The sequence below is a fragment of the Vidua macroura genome, chromosome 7, assembly GCF_024509145.1.
Source record: "Vidua macroura isolate BioBank_ID:100142 chromosome 7, ASM2450914v1, whole genome shotgun sequence".
In the NCBI taxonomy this organism is placed as follows: Eukaryota; Metazoa; Chordata; class Aves; order Passeriformes; family Viduidae; genus Vidua; species Vidua macroura.
Window position 1 is genome coordinate 15256057 of NC_071577.1, and position 19074 is coordinate 15275130.

Genomic DNA, 19074 nt, shown 5'->3' on the forward strand with positions numbered 1-19074 from the left:
GAAAACTACTCCACCTAACATAACACTCTTGCCTGAATCTCACTGCAACCCACAGCCTGATCCTACAAAGATCTATGCTTGTGCATAATGTGTGAAAATAAGAGTTACCAGCTTCAGTTAAATGACCAACATACCTCATGTGAAGAGCCTGTGCAGAACTTTCAAGGCATCCTAAATCTCTGGCAAGGGTCTCCAGCCCTCTCAGCTGGTTGGACCTGGCAGCTGCTACAGGCTGCAGAATACCTCAGCTGGTACCAACAGCAAGAGAAGACCTCCATGTTGAGATGAGACTGCCTGGGGAACTTCAGCAAAGAACATGCTGCCTAAGCTGAAATTCTCTGAGCTGGCAAGGGACTTCTTCTCGTTTCTCCTTTCAGTCCTGGGGTATGGAATCAGGATTTAGGCAATAGAGCTGAAGACAATGCAGATTTGAGATGGAATCAAGTTAAACCCTGGGATGCTTTTTTTTTCTACAAAATAGCACATGGGTGCTGTGTTTTTGATTTTTGTTAAAATAAGTCATCTTACCAATTCTGATCCAGTTTGATCGTGTATCATCCTCTAATACCAAATCACATCCACGGCTAAGGATGAGTTTGTAGACACAAAGAAAGGGAAAGACTCTACATACAAGTACATAATCATATATAGTCTTAAAGCCTTTATTTTAATGCAAAATAAACCAGGTAAAATTTATATAGCCATATGTAACAAAAGATCAAAATCTTTGATGTGGTACTAGAAAAAACCTGTCAAATTACGTGTTGAATTTCTCCCCCAAAACAATCACATATGATTTTTAAATCAGTTTCACTTAAACACACAGATATTGTCAGGATCACAAGTACCTCTCTCTCCCTCACAGTAACAGAATAGTGTCTTACAAAGCCTTCTTTCCTATGCAGAGATAGTAAATAGCACTTCTGATTTTGCACATAAGGCTTAAGGACCCTGCAGGACAACTGTGACAGGGAGTACAGGTGTGGGGCCTTTTGAAAGTGCAAAGCAGCCCCTGCTCAGAGCAGTGCCAGGATGTGGCCCTGGCAGAGCAGTCGCTAGAATTCACTCACAGCACTAACTCTGATAAACAAATCTGTGATGGCTGGGAGGAAGAGGTAGCACAATTCATCTGTAAAAAAATTAGGCAGCCTGTGAAGCTATTTCTAGATCAGGAAGCTGGAGTGAATTGGAATTCAGGACTGTATGCACTTTCTCAAGGCAAAAGCCTTTTTTTTTTTTTTCTTCTCTATGCTTAGTTTCTGCCACAAAGGGCAGTTGATATTTCTTTACGCATTTGAGGGGTGCCTAGAGACTTCTGCATCATAATATATCACAGTGGTAATGTCGGCTCACAGGCCAAGATCATGGCTCACTAGTGGGTGGTCACTCAGAAAATCCACAGGCTCTTTTTCTATCTCTTAATCTTTCAACTGCTGGGCCTGGTTGGCCCTGTGCCAGAGCCAGAAATGCAGGCTGCACGCCGCCAGCTCTGGAAATCAAAGCTTCAGCTTCACGTGAGTGCGGGCCTCTCTCCCTCGCTCTCGATGCCTGTTCACGCACACACTTAGGGCTGCTCCTATGGCAAACCCAACTCTCCCTTCACACCCACTACGTCAGTAACTCTTCTGCTGGACTGGCACGTTTTGGATGAGGGAGTGCGAGGCAATTACGTGTCAAGAGCATTTCAGACTCATAATTTTCCCAAACATATGGACATATGGGAAAAGAACAACTTGTTACTTAACGGCTCTTTTGGATTTTGCAAGTGTGTATTTTCAACCGTCAGTTGTAGCACCTCGTGAATTCTGCATGGTACATATTTTTCCACAATATGGTGCTAAAATCATACATTTTATACTGCAGAAAAGCTGACTATATATACTGTAGTTACACATTATACTTTTGAAAATACTGTACCTATACCAGATATTAAATCAGGAAATGGCAATTTTCTCCCAGAACAATGGCACCAGAGATTTATGAGATGCTCTGTAATACTTTTTGGTCTTGTTCTCCCAGCTAGGTCACACTGTTCTTCCTCCTTAGCTCCTTACCTGTAGGATGCATCCATATATTATACTTAGAGCTTTTTTGCTTTTTTTTTTTTTTTTTTTTGATTGGAAGAAGCTCTCTACTGATTTCTGCTTACTGAGCAGAAGCATCATTTAATAACCTGTTGGGTAAGGTAAGATTAACAGCTCAGAAGGTGTTTGTCTGATTTGTCTGCCTCAACTGAGTGGAGCCGATGAAGTCAAGGGGAGCTCTTAAGGAAAGATTCAGGTTACGAGGAGACATTGGGCAGGTCCCTCAAAGGCTATAAATAATCTAGGAGCTGTTTCCATCCAGATTTTATTTGGCCCTGGCTCATGAAATACTGTAAATAAATTCTGTTTACTGTGCTGTGATGCCATTTGAAGGGTTAGTTGAGAGTGATTTACAAAGGCAGTAGCTTATATTCAGAGCTGCTCTTAATTGTGGCCTGGCTTGATAAAGCCACTGTCACAAACATTAGTTTCTTTACAGCTGGATCAAATGTATCAGGGGTTATATTTCAAGGAGGGAAAGGAAAGTATTTTAATTTGTTTTTGCTTCACTTTCAACAGGGCTTTATAACACCAGCGGCTATCCTGTGGCTGCCAAGTCCTGGCTGAGTATCCTACAGCATCTAAAGCTTTCTGAGAGAAGTACAAGGCGTTGCAGAGCACGTACACGACAGGCACAGTTTCCTTAGGGAATGCGCCTTATTTATGGAGGGTACTGAGAGACATCCAACTTTACACCCAACACTCCCTCCAGAGGTTTTTCCCTCCTACATTACTAGGGAAGAGGGCAGAAAGAAATGGAATAAGAACCAAACACCCTTGCTTCATAATCAGTTGCATTCCTCTTCCTGTCTCCCTCCCACCAATGCTTCCTCCTGACTGGATTTAGAGCTGTGCCTGCCCCTGCCCCAGGGAGCCCAGCCCTCTATCTGAATCATGGAGGTGCTCCCCTGCCATGGAAAGCTGTCTCCTCTCCCCTGCTTCCCAGCCTACTGGTGGGTGGAGGCTGGTGGGAATGCAAGCACTAGAGCCTGCCAGCCACTCAGACAGCTGTAAGTTCTCTCTGTGCCTGAGGGTTACACCAGGCTCTAACCAGCACCATCAGCAGAGAAGAAAGTAGGCTGGGATTAAATGCTGCTTCTCATCAGGGCCATTACCTGCTAGCAGGACACACTCCTAGCAGAACAAACCTTCCTGATGGTATTTAATACCTGGGAAGTGATCTATGTGATTTAATATGTTGCATACCAAAGGTGTCAAAATGACATCAAAGAAATCATTATGCTTAATCCTTGGCCAGGTCAGTCTTTTCCTGATAAGGAGAGAAGGCCTAGTGGTTTAGTGACACTCCCAAAAGGCAGAAGTTGAGGAATTAAGGACACTTGGAAATAACATATTTCTAGGTCACAATACTGCATGGTTTCCTCCTGACAAAATCCTTGAGACAGATCTCTAAGCACTCAGAGCCCTCTTGGGTCAGGTTGCGCAGGTCCCTGTGGCTGGGGACACGCATTTCTGGCTGCAGAGCAAACTCAGGCTGTTTGCGGCAAAGGACTAAGCATGTACCCTACCACCCTGTCCCCCCACCACAGCTCTGCTGTGCTGCTAATGCCCCCTCTCCACCCACGCCTTCTCTCTTCCTATGCACTGCTGCAAATAACTTGCTACAAACAGCTATTCTCACACCTTCCTCCTGAACCCCAGGGTCTTGCAGCCCTTCCTGTTACTTTCCTTGTCTTTTCCCTCACCCTTTGCCGTGAAAAGCACCTTTCCCCACTGACCTCATGGCCTCTGGTTGCAGGAACTCGAGTAGTTTGGCACTTGGCATGGCAGGGCCTGGCGCTGCCCAAGGCTGAGCTTCCCTCGTGCACTGAAGGTGGCCCCCATGAACAGGTGCCTTCTGGCAGTGCTGGGCTGGCCAGGGCAGACACGCTGCTGGCAGGCACTTGGCTCCAACACTGCCTGGAGTGGGCCAGGAATGGGCTGCCTTGATGGAGCCAAGGCAGCTCCTGACACAGTAACTTGATATGAATTATGGAGTCCATGCCCATAGTCACCTCCCTGGCTACTTCCTTATAGGCCAGCTCCACTGAAACCCCTCAAGCGACACTTCCTGACAGCAGCTGAGGATCTGGTCTCCAGGGTTTACATTTAAAGTCTGCACACTGTATAACTAACCAACACTCACAAGCGCACACTCCCCCCGCTACAGACATGGTTCTCAAGTGGCTGCCTGTTCTCTGAGAGCCTGCCCAAGCATAGGGGATAAGGCTTTTTACCCTACTCCAACTGCAGCAGGTGCAATAAGAGAGGACTCTTGATACACAGACTTGCAAAAAATGAAGGCTACAAGATAAATGCTGCCACCACCAAAAAGACAGAGGAAGACAGAGGCCAGATCACAAATCTGAAACTGCAGCATCCTTAAAGCAGAGCTGTTGGTCAGGATGTGCCTGGAATGTGGCCACTCTCTCTGTGGCAGTCCCTTGTCATGATCACACACTAGATACACAAGATGCCCAGCTCTGCAAGAAGTCCACACTGCATGCTGTGCTCTCACTCAAAAAGCTCTACAACAGCACTCTGAAGTAAACTCTGGTGACTCTGCTGCCCTTACACAGACAGCTATGTACTGTAAAGGTGTAACTGGATTCAGTAAATAGCCCTGAGGTGTATTAAGTGTTGTGTTTCATTTCCAGCAGCCACTTTCTATTTTTAAAAGGAATTAAAAAACACTCAACTGTCTGGTACCTCACATACTCAAAACACATCGTACCTCACGTGGCTTTAGTTCGCCTGTTAGAAAGCACCTATGCTGAGCCCAGCTCAGTAAGAACGACTCCAGGTCTCGTGTGCCATTCTTACAGGCAGCTACGCTTAGGAACAACTCTACAAGGATGATGTCCAACCGGGCTCTTCCCGGGCTGTGCCGCAAGCCCAGTGCACGGCTATACAGCTGCAGTCATGGGGTTCTTCTGCCTGGGATCCTGTTGTCTGTACTGGTACTGGTCTGGACTGGTCCCACGGTGTCGGACCATTTCACTGTAAGCTGGTGCTCGGTGGGACTGCGGTGGGGAAGGCGGCACGTCCTGCCGGAGGGGTCCTTTATGCTGGTTTGCGATGGGCTGGGCTGGGTAATACTGAGGGTACCTCAGTTCTGCCACTCTTGTGTCTGGCGCACGGATGTAGTTCCCCTTGGATGGGTGGATAACAGGCTGTCCTCCGTGGTAGTAGGGAAGATCTCTCTCTTTGTATGTTACTCGTGGCCCTGTTAAATATTCTAGTGGCTCTGCAGGTCCACGCCTGAGGAGGAAAAAACATAATAAAGCACATAAAAAGGCAGTCTACTAGCCCAGTGATACATTATTGTACATACAATCTATGTTTACTTTGGGAGAGGAAATGCCACCTCAAGCATGACAAGTCCTGATGAATGAAAAGAACTTCTCGAGTATAACAAGCTTCCCACCTGCATGCTACAAAAGTCTGTAACATCCAGGACACTTGAAGAAGGGTCCAGTGCACATCACAGCCCTTTTACAATGGGGGAGCACTGGAGCCCTTCAGCTTCCAAAGTCAGTCTCCTGTGATCCATTTGCCATAATGGAAACAAAGCTCCTTTAAACAATGCATATTTGACTGAATCTTATCTAGCCTGAGGATAAACAGATGAGTTAGGTCTGCAAGTCTGCAAATCCCATAAGCTTTACATGCACAAATATTCACGCTTTCCAGGCCATTTCCCACTATTCTCTCCTAATATGTCAGCCTGTAAAACTTTCCAAACACCATAGTTGGAAAAACTGGGGAAGAAACACTGGGGATGTCAGGCTACAATACCTGTGTTTAATGGGCAAGTTGCCATTGAGTTTTAAAAAAATCTGTGATCTAAAAGGCCTGATATTATAACAGCCCTGTAACTTGTCTGCATCAGTATGGATCTCACAAGCCCTAGTTCATGTGAAAAGCTACATGCGAATGTGTCATCCCCAAGGATGAGCCATGGAGTCCTCCCTGTACCCTTCTGCATCTTAATTTCATGATTTTCACTAATGAAGCATTGATATTTTTTCCTATTACAACTTAACTTGTGATACTTTTGAAATGGCAAAAATAATTGTTCTCACAGACATGTCACCAGAGCATCCCCAAAAGTTCAATTTAATTAGGAGTTTTTGCCAGTCTGACTGCAAATGTCTTTGCACTTTGGACAAAACCTCTCATTGACTGCACAGGAAGCTTCTCTCCAAATGAGAGCTTAGGGAAGAAGACAGAGTTTTGACCCAAAACAGGGGCTGGAAGATGATCAATTATATAGATCAGTTACACCTGCTCTGTGTCTTTAGCACTGAACTCATTAACTGTTTAAATATTCTTTGCATAATTATGAAAAAAGTCATCATTCTGGTACAGCAGATCAGGTGCTCAGAATTTGTCAATGACTCTCTTGTTCACACAGAGATTTAACAAGCATGCTCCTTCTTTCTTAACCTGGGCTCCCAGACTCCGCTGGAACTTGTTTAACATGTAGTAAAACAAAACATGTGGTTTTCTGCTGCACTCGTTTAAGCCCATGGGGTAAATCACGGACATAGGCAATGAACAAACATTATCTGCCTTGAAACGAACCTACAATTCTCCTCCTGGAATAACTTAGTGCAAATGTTTCCTGTTTAAAATGGAAAGAGCAAAAGGAAGCATTCCAGGCCTTGGACTTTTAGGACCCTATGCTCCCCAGAGACTTTCTGCTTTAAAAACAGAACATTATAAAAGACAGGCACTCCCAGCTTCCCTCCCCACCTCCTGGTGAGACAGTCCAGACAAAGTGCTGAAGGGCCTGAAGCCACTCTCTGAGATACCAAACCACTCTTAACCGTACGTACTGAGACAATTACTGTCACTGCTCACACACCTACGCCTTGCAACAAAGCCTAATTTCCAGAGCAGGCCAAAGAGCTGCTCCACTTTTTTTTCCACATGCATGAAGGCTTGTTCACTAGTCAGTCCCATCACACTCAGCTTTAATGCCTCTGTGCACAAAAACATACTTCCAATCATAAAAGGTTCTGCTATGGTAGGAACTGCTTTGTGTCAAGCAGCATACCAAGAGGAGCAAATGTCAAACCTACACCCATCACCTTTTAAGGATCATGCTCAAAATCCTGTACATTGGTTTTATAAGGTGTTCTCATCAGCAGCTATAATCAATGAAATTCTTCTGGATCACATTAAAAAAGTACTGAGCTTGGAACCTGATCCAGAATTCACTGAAAAACCAGTGATAGCTTTTGGACAGAGCTCTAACTGCAAATCGAATTACTCTAAAAAAACGAATTCAAGATGAACTGGCACCAAAATGATGGCTGAGAATAGGACTGAGCCACCAGCATGACATACTGAGCCTTCAGTAAACAACTTATACCTCAACTGACACCAGAGGTCTGCAAGGTGCAGGAAAAAAGAGGGGCGTGCTTTGCCATCCAGCCAAAAGAGCTGTTTCCAGGAAATCTCAGCCACTCCAGTTTTAGAATGAGTGTTACACTGCTGCCACAGAAGCTGTGACTGTGCAGAGGGATGTGCACTCGGGCTGCTCTGGCCCAGGACTGTGCAGTGAAGATGGACCTGGGCAACCAAAGCGTCCCCAAGCTGCCTGAGCTAATGCCATCAGATCTCCATGGCTGTTACCTCTCCTAGAGAACTAAATCCACCATTGGTTCACTTAGAGCTAACACCATATGTGGCTGTGTAGAACTGCAGAACAATGTGTGGGAAGAGCAAAATCTTTCTTTAAAAGATAAAACCACAAGTTGTTCACTGTCAGCACCAGTTTCCTTTCTCTGAGGGCAAAACACCCATAGGTAGTGTAATTCTTGAGTGTCTTGCCCAGAGTGATGACTTAGCAGCTGGGAGGACAGGTTGTACACAGAGACCTGACAGGAATCCACACAAACCTTTTAGGAAAGCCCCAGGAAGACAGAAGGTATGAGAGTTATTTTAGCAGCCTTGGGGATAATACAAGCAGTGATCTAGCAAACGATTAGCAGAACTTTTGCCTGAGTCAAACCTTGGGAAACACTGGTAACTGTCCAAAAGGCTGACTCCAGGCAGCATGACTGAGGGAGATTTCACAAAAGATATCCTCATGGCTGCTCCACACTGTCCAGCTCACTTCCCCAAGCGATCCCAGTGGGTGTTACACTAGCAGATACACAAGCTACAATGACAACACTTTTCTTCCCTTCAACCAGCACAGCATGTTGAAGCCAAATTATTTCCCAAGGATTCATTCTTCTCCACCTACCACCAATGCCTGGTGAAGCCCATTCTCAGGGAGCTGCTCATAGTGTAACTGACCAGCCTATGGAGTCTCCATGAACCTCAATCTGATCAGTCTTAAAAATCATGAAAAAACTGCCTTCCCTCCTCAAGTGTGACAAATTAACCATCAGAAAGTTAATCTTTTTAAGGTAAAAGAAACAACTGCAAATACCAAGCTCTGCCTGCAGAAATGCTGTCACCATTGGCAGTAAGTCTGGGACGCTGAGGGCAGCTCCCAGCAGGAAGAAGACAGCTCCTCTGAACCAACACCCTTCTCACTCGATAGCCCACAGTGTAAAAGTATATGCTGTTGTTTATCCTTAAAGAAATTGCCAAAACAAAACAAACCAAACACTTTCTACTTGGCAGTCCCTTGTAGATGCTGTGCTTGTTTCTGCAAGAAGGAAAACAACTCCTACCTTTTCCCTCAGCAGACACTATCACCTCTGAGGAGGTCCTAATGAAATTCTTCTCCTCTCTCACACTGTTTTTGTTGGCTTCTGATGAGTTCAGAGTTCACAGGGCCATATCACACCTCCTCAGTGACCCATGGTGTGGGGGTCAAACCAATAATCTCAAGTGGAAAATCAGTGACCCAGGGGAGTGATCAAAAATCCACAAATTGGGTCAAGCAGGTCCAGCCACTCAAAAAGACCAGGCCAGGACCGTGCCCTCTGAGAGGACATGCTGAGTAGGAGCTGCTCTGACTGTCAGCTGTTTTCCAGATTTTTGACCAGTTGTTTGACCTGGGGATACAGTGCAATTAATGGCAGGCAGAAGGCAGGGAAGCTGACACAACATCCTGGGAAGGAACTGATCTCAGAGCTCAAAACCTGGTTTTGCTGATAGTTCAGCTCTGCTGGGTCCCACTGGAAAGTGCATTATGGATATGGGTCTAGCTAAAAGCAGAGGCTGCTGCTGCAGGAAGCAACTGAAGGAAGGGAGACAGAAGCACCAGAAACTGGTGGGGCAGAATGAAAACACTTGTCAAAAATGTCATGAGCAAGGTGCCCCTAAAATGTCTGCTTTATTTTGAGGAAGCAAAGTCTCATCTTCCTTCCCCTGCAGAGAAATTACAGATCACACACAGGCGGCTGTGAACGTGTTTCACCTCATATGCTGGTTTGCAGCTCTACCAGTTTATCTTTTAAAATGATTCACCAGTTAATAACTGTGATCCATTTTGAGCATTAAGAGCACAAAGTAGCCTTGTCCAAGAAAAGCAGGTAATTTGCAACTGATATTCAATTAACGTGTTGTCATTTTCTCTATGACAAGTAAAGCCTAAAGCAGGTTTGTTTTTCTATCTCTGCTTTATTTATCTTCCAAGCACAAAAAATATAGTATTTTCTGGCTTCACTGCAAAATTTTTAAGAGCTTCTGGGTTTATTTAAAACTGAACCACAGGATTAGGAACACTTAGGAAAGACTTCTTTTACTCAAAATATTATTTAGTCACAGGTATCTGAAGGTTTCAAAAGCCCTAAGTAAACACTTCTAGCTTCTGCAGGTTCTTTTTTTTGTTTATTACCCCCCATTTTAGTAATTCTTCAACTGTCGAGTATCTTACAGAGTAGACTGTCATAAATACCTGATGCCTCAAAAAACTAATCAGAAAAAAAAATTACATTTCAGGTTTACTGCGTTTCATTGATAACCTCCATTTGCAGGTCACCTTTAACATCCTTGGAGACATGTGCTTGGGCTATCTGAAAGGAAAGGAAAGCAAAATGAAGGTCTAACTGCTCGTGCTGTGCCCCATCACGTTGGGGGTTTGGATTTCATTGTGACAAAGGGTTTTTCTTCCCTCTGTTCTATAGGGAAAGTCACAGAGGTCATCCTCTTAGTACCTGGTAAAAAGCAAGGAAGGGAATGCTCTCTTCTTACATCACTATCTCCTCCTTGCTGCTGAGGGAATATTTTGCAAGGGATATAATCTCACATGAAAACCTGCCTTCTTACTTTGCTAGAGAGTACTTCTTGAAATAAACTTCAAAGACAGCCACAGACTAAGTAGCAAATGGAAAGCCCATATTTGGCTGCAGTCTCTTTCATGTCTAAGCAAGACATACAGAGACTCTGGGTGATGGCATCAGACAGCCAGGCTGTGATTAAAGAACAGGAGAAAGGAACAAGACTATCTGTGTCCAAATTTTCAGTGAAGTACTCCACTGCATGCAGTGTGATTGTGTGATGTTTGTTCTCAGCCAGGAGGATCTACTTTTAAAGAAGAAAAGAGAAGCTGATGTAAGAATTAAATTATGCAAACAAACAATCTTGAAGTATCAAATACATTACACTGTGTCTTTATAAAGCAACAACCACTAAAAACAATTAACTGAAAAGATCATGGAGTGCCTATCTTCCTAGATAAAGTATTAAAGATACTGCAGTGCTGTTTGTAGTCAGCGGCTTTAAGAACTCCTGTTGCTTAATACTCAACATGCATATAGCATAAATAAATTAATGAAATTTCAAATCACTGCAGATTTCAAAGAAATCACTGATATGCATTAAGGTGGGTCTCTGTATCTTAATAGGTGAGATAATCCTATAATAAATATTCTTTGCCCTTTCAGATCAATACTGCCCATAGCCAAATAAAGGGATTGCATTTAAAATTCACTGGGAATCAAATTTGGTATCTTAGTGCTGGGAAGAATCTTCAGCACAAGGAAGTGCTCAGTGGCTGTTGTCTGTGAGAGAGGCTTGTACCCCACAGAAGTAGGCAGATGTCTAGCAATGTCATACTAACCTCAAACACACCATACACACTTTATTTATGGGCTGAGCTGGTGGAGGTGCTTCCTTCTCCTGTTCTTTTATCAACAATACAAGGCTGAAAAATCAGATAACATAAACGAATACAATCCCTGGCTCTCATGTAGCACATGCCATGCAGAGAGAGCTGTTTTTAGTTTGAGGACTGTGTTTGGAATTCCTTCAGTGTCAGGTTTCCAGTTACCAGACCCTCTTCCCTGGGCCAGGCACGACTGCGGTCAGACTGGATTAGCAGAACACTCTGCAATGTATATTTTACAGCTTTGACTTCTACAGGCTTTGCAGACCCATAAAAATAATGATCATTTAATGACCTGCATTTCAAGGTGGGAGCATGTGTATGCATGTGTGTGTGTGTGTGTGTGTGAGTGGTGGGTGTAAGAGTGGAAGAATCTCTCTTCCCTTTTTAAAGAATTCCTATTTGGTTTGGAGAAGGATGAGTCCATATAAGTTTGTTTGAAATTCGAGCAATACATTCCAGATGCAATGCAGGCAGGCTTGATTCTCTTCTCTTGCATACACTTTTGCAAAGTCTAAAGTGGTGCTAACTGGCCTGAATGTAAGAGTTTATATGCACAGTTTCTCTTTCTCTCCAATATTAGAGCTTAAAATATTTAGAAACAAACAGTTAAAGCATGACAATCCCAGCAGGTAAGTGCAGAGATGTGCTTATATTTCTCTAGTTGAAGTCCAGCCTTAAAGCAGCTGGAGAACTAAGTCCTTTATTGTTTGCAGAGGGCCACACCACAGAGGTGTTGGGCCCCAGCTGCTCCCTGGGCCATTTTCAGCAATTGGAGACATTTAGGTGTCACACTTGCTTTTACATCTAAGACCAAGCATACACTTTAGTCACATACCAGCTTTCAATGCAGGGGAGCAGACTGCAGAAACAACTGTAAGACAGGCAAGCAGTGTCTGACAGGTTTAAAACTTTATTGTAAGATTAGGTAAGACTTCTTATGACAGCATGAACAACTTATTTTGTCTGCAAGAAAACAGATTGTTCTCAATCCCTAATGGAGCAAACTATGTCACAGATTGGTTAACATCAGAATTTAGAGTGCCATTTAATTAAACTCCCTCCCATCAGCAATGAAACCATAAGACAGTGTTGCTGATTTGCTCCAGCATTAGTTTATTTTCCACAGCAAATCTCAGACCAGTTTCTGATAATCTCATCCTGCAGGCAAAGCTCCCATTTCTCTCCTTCCCTAAATCCAACCTACAAATGTAGGAACTGTGACAACCAGGATTAAAACCCTGGAATCAACAAAAACAAAACCTGAAATGCGCTAGCTGGTGCTCTATAAATGCCTAAAAAGCATTCAAAACAACTAGTGCAATAATCCTTCCTACTCAATTCCTCACTTGTTTTGTTCATATGCTCTCAGGCATGATACATCTCTTCTACCAGAAGGCATAAAATAAAGTAGCACCTATTGAACAAGACATTGCTATTCTGTGATCTCCTCAAGCTTAAAGGGATCTTAAGTAGATTGGTGCTTTAAGTAGCGAGTCATTACAACATGTGTCATTTCAGATGTTCCTCATTATTCAGCACAACATAATGCTGTGTGAGTCATTAACCTCTGGGCACTGGTAACCTACTCTCAATGCTAAGCAGTCATGCTTGTTGCTCACAAACCCCCATGCTATGTTGGGGAGAGACCTGACTGAGATTTCAAGGTCCCTTTGGTCTTTTGTTTTGCAGATCAGTGGGGACCAAAAGCTCTTCCTATAGACTAAAAGAGTTCTTGGCCTTTGGTCTTCTGAGTCACATTTCTGAGAAGATGCTGACCAAGTTACGTTGGAGGGGAGAAACTTCTTTTTAAAGGACATATGCCTCTTAAGCCAGCAAGAGAAGCTACTGTTTAGGCTTCTCAGTTGAATTTTGCATTTAAATGCAAATTCAAACTAAGACAAAAAAGTACTGCCACTACTGGAGCAAGATGCTGAAGTGAAAACTGTGCTATGATAATACTTGCTCTGTCTTACCATGTAGCAACTCCCAACAGGCAGGGGGACCCCCTGAGAACAGCCAGCTGCCCCTGCCCTGAGAACAGCCAGCCGCTTCCCTCAAGAGCAGGCAATCTAGGAGAAGGGAGTGAGATGCAGAGGCAAGACCCTAACGTGGGCTTCAGTGCAGCAGCAGCACAAAAGCCAGAAATACCACCTGGATCCCTCTGCCTCATCCTAACCCCTACTGGAGAGCTCTGCTTTTTTGAAGGCTATCAGAGTAGAAATTAAGGGGTCTGTGGTGGTTTAGAAGCTTTTAATTTGATTTAAAAGAAATTCTGTTGCCATAGTCAAAATTGCTTTTCAGAAGGAATTGATCACAATCCAGAAGAGCTCCTCCCCAGCAAGGAAACCTTTGCCCTTTGCCTGCCCATTCACAGCACTACTTCTATCTACACTGGTTTTGTGAAGTGCTTGCAGAAATGCATAAACCCAAATTCTACCCTGTTCTCATTTTTCATTCGGAATGAATTTAAAGCATGGTGACCATTCAGCTGTGCTATTCAAATGATTTTCAACTAATAACAGAAATCATTAAAAGAATCTTCCTAAGTAATAATAACCTGGGCCCAGGTCTCTACTATTCAGCCACTGGGACCTTAACATGCTGTCTGATCTTTAGTGGGCTAGTAAAAACCTGTAAGAAGTGGTTATTAATGTTATTACCAAGCTTTTAGGCTTTTTTTTTCCTCTTAGAGCATTTCTCATTTAAATTAAAGCATTCCTTGCAGCACTTTCTCCCACTGCCATGATGAAGCATGGCTGTCAATTCTGCCTCCAATGGAATAAACTGGGTAGTAAAACCATGCTTCAGTAAAAAAGGAATATGTAGCTGGTTATTTTTCCTTCATTTTGTTTCTTTCTGGTCCAGACATTCTGTTAAACTCACTGTGACATATCATTCTTTTTTTCCCCCCTTTGTAACAAAGGCAAAGCTCAAGACCCAGAGAAGAAGGATGGCTGTTTTGGGGGGGCGAGAGGGACCTTAAAAACAAGCAGCTCTTATTTCTTTCTTCAGGCAGTATTTCAGTCCCCATTGTTTCCCTACTGCTCATGTACTGATTTTCTCCTAAACAGCACAAACAGCCTGTAAGTACATCCTCCCCCCCAATATTTTCTTTTGTTAGAACCTTTCATTTCTATACAGGCATTAGATTATACATTTCCTGGCTTGCCACACTCCATTAACACTCTGGTAACCACCCATTTTCCAGCTAGCCATTAAACACCACCTTTCATAATTGAGATTTAAAGGCTCAGGGCATGATAAACAGCTGAAGTTATAACTTTACAGATGCCTCTATAGAAGTGTGTAAATCTCCAGATTTGGATAGGCAAATCAGTTAATTAGACTTGCATTAAGCCACAAACTTTGCGGGTGCTCTGACAGCAGATGTCCTAAGTTGTGCTTTAAATAACAAGGGTCAAACCCTCAATCCCACCGGGCTGGGACAGACGGAAATGTCCCACCCGGTGCCCAGGGAGCGGTAGCGCTGAGTGCAGCTGCTGTGACTCGCAGCCGGCTGTGAGCGCCCATTCCAGCTGTGTTTATGCTGGCTCCTTCCTGCAGAGCTCCTTCAGTTACACCAACATCAGGAGCACGGCGACTCCCGACTGGACACGCTCTACCTGCTGCCTCTGCTGGAGACAGCCCCGGGCTTACCACCCGACGTTTTCTGCCTGTCAGCTCACAGGTTGCTCTCAGAGCAGGACCCATACATTTTGGGACTGAGCACAGCTTTTCCCTGTCCCTACCTGCGGCTGAGGACACTTCACGTACATGACCCTGAGTCACTGCTGGCCAGTGAAAGTTCAGAACTGGTGACATTCAGAGCTGTAGCCACCAGTCTCTTTATGTGCATGGGTAGTAAGAGGTTAACCTTCGGTCGTGAGGCCCAAGGGCCTGTGCTCCACCTCTGCACGAGTTATCTCCCTGTTGCTGCATTTAAAAATACTGTATGTAATTAACTGTTATCAGTTTGTTAAGCAGCGTGCTGAAGTGTGAACTTATCATTCAATTGTTTCCTGTATTTACAAAGCCCTGCCATTCTCTTAGGCAGAAGCCTGGGACAGGCTGTTGACTTGCTCAGATGAGAAGGGTTCGGCAATGCCAGATCCTGGGAGCAGAAGCAGATTCTGGAGAAGTGAGACACAGATGAGAATCTGCAAACACCCCCTCAGGATGTCCTGTAGAACAGCTGTGTTTGAAAGAGACACGCACACATGGCACCATTACCAAATACATCACTCTGAGGTTGCTTTGAGACCTGAACCACTGAGCATGGAGGAAACACACAATACAACTCCCAACTGCTTTATGGGCACAGGTGGTGTTTTTACTCATCTATATGGTATTAGATTTAATGCCTATAGATATACACAAATATGTTCCATTCCCAGATGAAAACAACATAACCGCTGGCTTTCATACACATCTGAACTCAGTTCTTCCCTACTTATTTTGCTGGACATTGTTTCCTTAAGCAAATCTTGAAATTGGAGGTCATCATATTAGACCACAAGATGGGTGGACAGGACAACAGCACAAGATGCCACAGCTTCTGCTGTCCTCTCTGTCTCCTGCAGCAAGGCTTAGGCTTGGATTCCTAGAGCCCATCACATTTTTTACCACTATCCCCTCCTGGCCTGGCAACTGTTCTCTTCTTCGCCTTCTTTGCCAGCAGCACCAGCCCTGGCAGTGCCAGCCAGGTGTCCCAAATGACATGAGACATCATCAGATCTCTGTGATTTTCTTTCATGCATTCCTGGCCTGGGGCAGCACCATGCACTCACAGCAGGATTTATTTGCGTGGTCCCTGGGCATGCAGCATCCTTTGCTCTTTGGGAATTGGTGCAACCACCAATGTCCCTGATCTACGTGCATCCCCCCTAACACTTCCAATAAATGAGATTTGTAGCTTCTAAACAAACTTCTGTGCCATCTGCGCACTGTGCTACATGACAGACGACAAGACAAAATTTGCAACAGCGAAGACCTTAGAGCAAAACAACCTTTTAGAGAGAACAAGTGCATACTGCTGTAACAGGTCTATCAGCTTAGTCATGTATCTAGAACAGAAGACATCAGGATCCTGAAGCTGAAAGAGGAGCACACAGCTGAAGAAAGAAAAAAATGCTTTGAAGACACACCAAAACACTGCATCCTTGGAAAAGCAATGCCAACAGCTGGGAATTAGTGAAACCTGAGAGAGGTGACAGCACTACCTGGTAGAGATTTCAATTTATTTTGAAAGGACACATACATCATGTATCAAAGATGTGCAACAAAGTCTTACATGCAGGACGTGATGCTGGCAGCAGCTTGAGCTGACATTACAAGGAACAGCACCACAATCAAAGAAGCATCCCCACCCACCCAGGAAGGCTGCTATGTGCCTTCAGTGAGAAACAGAGAAGCAATAGTGCTTCCAGATATGAACCTGGTAAGAACCTGGCCAAGATTCTAGACAGCATATCTCAATTTGGCTGGGAGAAAAAAATTAAATAAAACCATCCTCTAACTTGAAACAATCTTTTACATAATGAATCAATTATCTTTGCTCTAGTATGTTCAAATCAAGGGAATCATCATTGAAAATAACAACCAATTTATATAGCTCATTTAAAGCCACAGTAAGCTAGGCTGCTGATTCACTAATGAACAATAAAGGTCACTATTATAATATCTCTCTAAGTATTTTCAGATTGTGTAGTGTGATAGACTTGAAGTGGCAAGTTCATAAAAAAAACATCAAGATACTTTGCAGGGAGAAGTAAAGATGGAAAAACATCTGCACTTTGCCTAGATACCAGACTGAGAAAAGGGAATAACTTTGATGCAATGAATAACTTTGTGCCCCAGACTCATCCAGACCCAGCCAAAGCCTCTGGATGTCAATGGAAGCATTTCAATGATCTTTGGATTAGGCTTTTGTATAGAATGGTATCTGAAAGGGGAGGAGAGGGCAGGGAGAGAATGAAACATCTGTATCCTGGAATGAAATCAGGAAGTTAAGGCTTGACAGCCTTAGACAGCAAATAAATTGTACCTTCGGTACTAAATGTAGGTTGCTGAAATGCCTCACTTCAAATGGAAACATTCCTTTTCAGTTGTGTCTTTCAGGTATTCAGAGAAAAGCCTGACCAGAATGCTGCTAATTTATGTTTTACTTTGCCCATGATCTAGAAAATGGTACATACATGCAATTCAGAAGAAAGAAGACATTCTGCCAAGATGAAGAACACACCTTTGCTCTGTGGATGTTTGATCCATGATTATTAACAGTGTGGCAACTGGGGCAATGTAGCGGAGTGTGCCCTAATCTGCAGCATCGCGACTGGAACTATTACCAGAACCAGATGTTTCAGAGGAAGCTGCAATTCGTGGACAATTAATAGTTTGCAAAGGTCTTACAGCATAAAAGAACCTCTCCCTTCCTCCTCAGATGTTAACTCAAACAAAAGCAACTGTTGGTCTAAGCTTGGGTTTGCAGAAAGACGAAGGTTTCAGAAACACAAAACACTTGACATTTCTGTACTTGCAGATGTTGATACCAAAAACCCTCAAACATGATAATATTTAACCTTGACAGACCTACGATTTGAAGCCCATAGGAAAAAAGCACAATAGAGTAGAGAGAGCCTGTGGTGAGTTGAGAAAGATGTCTTTTCCAAATCTCAATGTTAGATCTTTAATGCTGACTTGGGTTCCTCTTTAAAAAGAAAATATATGTAATTCTACTGCCAGTAAAATAGAATTTTCTCTAAAAAAACTTTGTAACATTTCAAAGGTCCCTCTTTTTAATGATCAAAAAGTAAAAGAGAGAAACATCATAGTATATCAAGCAGCTACAATATAACCCATTACTCAAGAATATTATTACATTTCTAAAACAGAAAAGCACAAAGTAGCAATATCATTTTGAGGATGCAAAATCATCTCTGCGTACTGAAGTCCCTTGAAAAACTTACAAAACTTGTGGTATAAACTAGTACAACTGAAAATTAAATATCTTAGGAGGAAAAGACCAGAGTTAAGGGTTCTGTATTGATTTTTTTCCCCTCACGTTGGGATTAAAACGATTTCAGCTGGGACCCAGAATTACAGATGTAATTATAATTTCCATTTATATTTTTAGACTGTGTACAAAGAAGTGTAATAATGGACAGCTGAACATTTTCCATTGTCCATTAAAAATGAAATGTTTCTGATGAAATCTCTATAAGACCAAGTACCACTGCAGCAATAACAGAGCTTGTTTCAGATGTTTGGTGATGAGAGAGAAGGGAGAGTTGCCACCCCCTCATACAAAGAAATCAAACCAAAATGACATTAAGGTTGTTATTCCCCTCAATAATACTAAAGAGATTTCAGGTTAAGATTAGTAACATCTCTTTTCAAAGAAAAAGTCAAATTATCATTAAATAACCTTTCCTGACATTATTTACAGGGTACGTAACACAAAGGATTGCGTTAAGGAGGCATTATTTAAAGCACATAAGGTGTAGGGAGTGAAAAATAGAAATTTCTCCAAGTACCACTGCCTGCCATCCTTCCTTCATCCTTTACAATGTCCATTTAAGCCCAAGTTTCCTGGAGGTCTCTGACAGTGAGGCAAATAACTGCTATTGAAAAGCAAATTGTATTCAAGGTAAAGCAGGTGCTTAAGTGCTCTGATGGATCTGGGCCTAAAAATTCGAGTTGTAAACCCCAACTCAATTTCAAATGACTAATTGAATTTGCCTTTTTTTTTTTTCTTTTTTTTTTTTTAATTCCCTTTCGTTTTAAACCGATCTGCTCTGTGCTTTCTGCCACGAGGCGTGGTGCAGTCAGTACCGCAGCACAGCCCGTCCCACCACGCTGCTCCCGCCTGCCATTCCAGAGGGGCAAAGAGATCCATACAGAAATGCTCAAAAA

The 19074-nt window shown here is 43.3% G+C and overlaps 1 protein-coding gene across 3 annotated transcripts in view; it reads right to left on the reverse strand.

Moving 5' to 3' along the window:
* Positions 1-646: 646 nt before the first annotated feature.
* Positions 647-19074, reverse strand: part of PARD3B (par-3 family cell polarity regulator beta) — a 395945-nt gene continuing 377517 nt past the window's right edge. For all 3 annotated transcript variants that reach the window (XM_053982562.1, XM_053982561.1, XM_053982560.1), the window contains one exon: positions 647-5345. In XM_053982562.1, coding sequence (XP_053838537.1) covers positions 4991-5345 — 355 coding nt within the window. In that variant the 3' untranslated portion in view covers positions 647-4990. The remainder of the gene's footprint in view (positions 5346-19074) is intronic.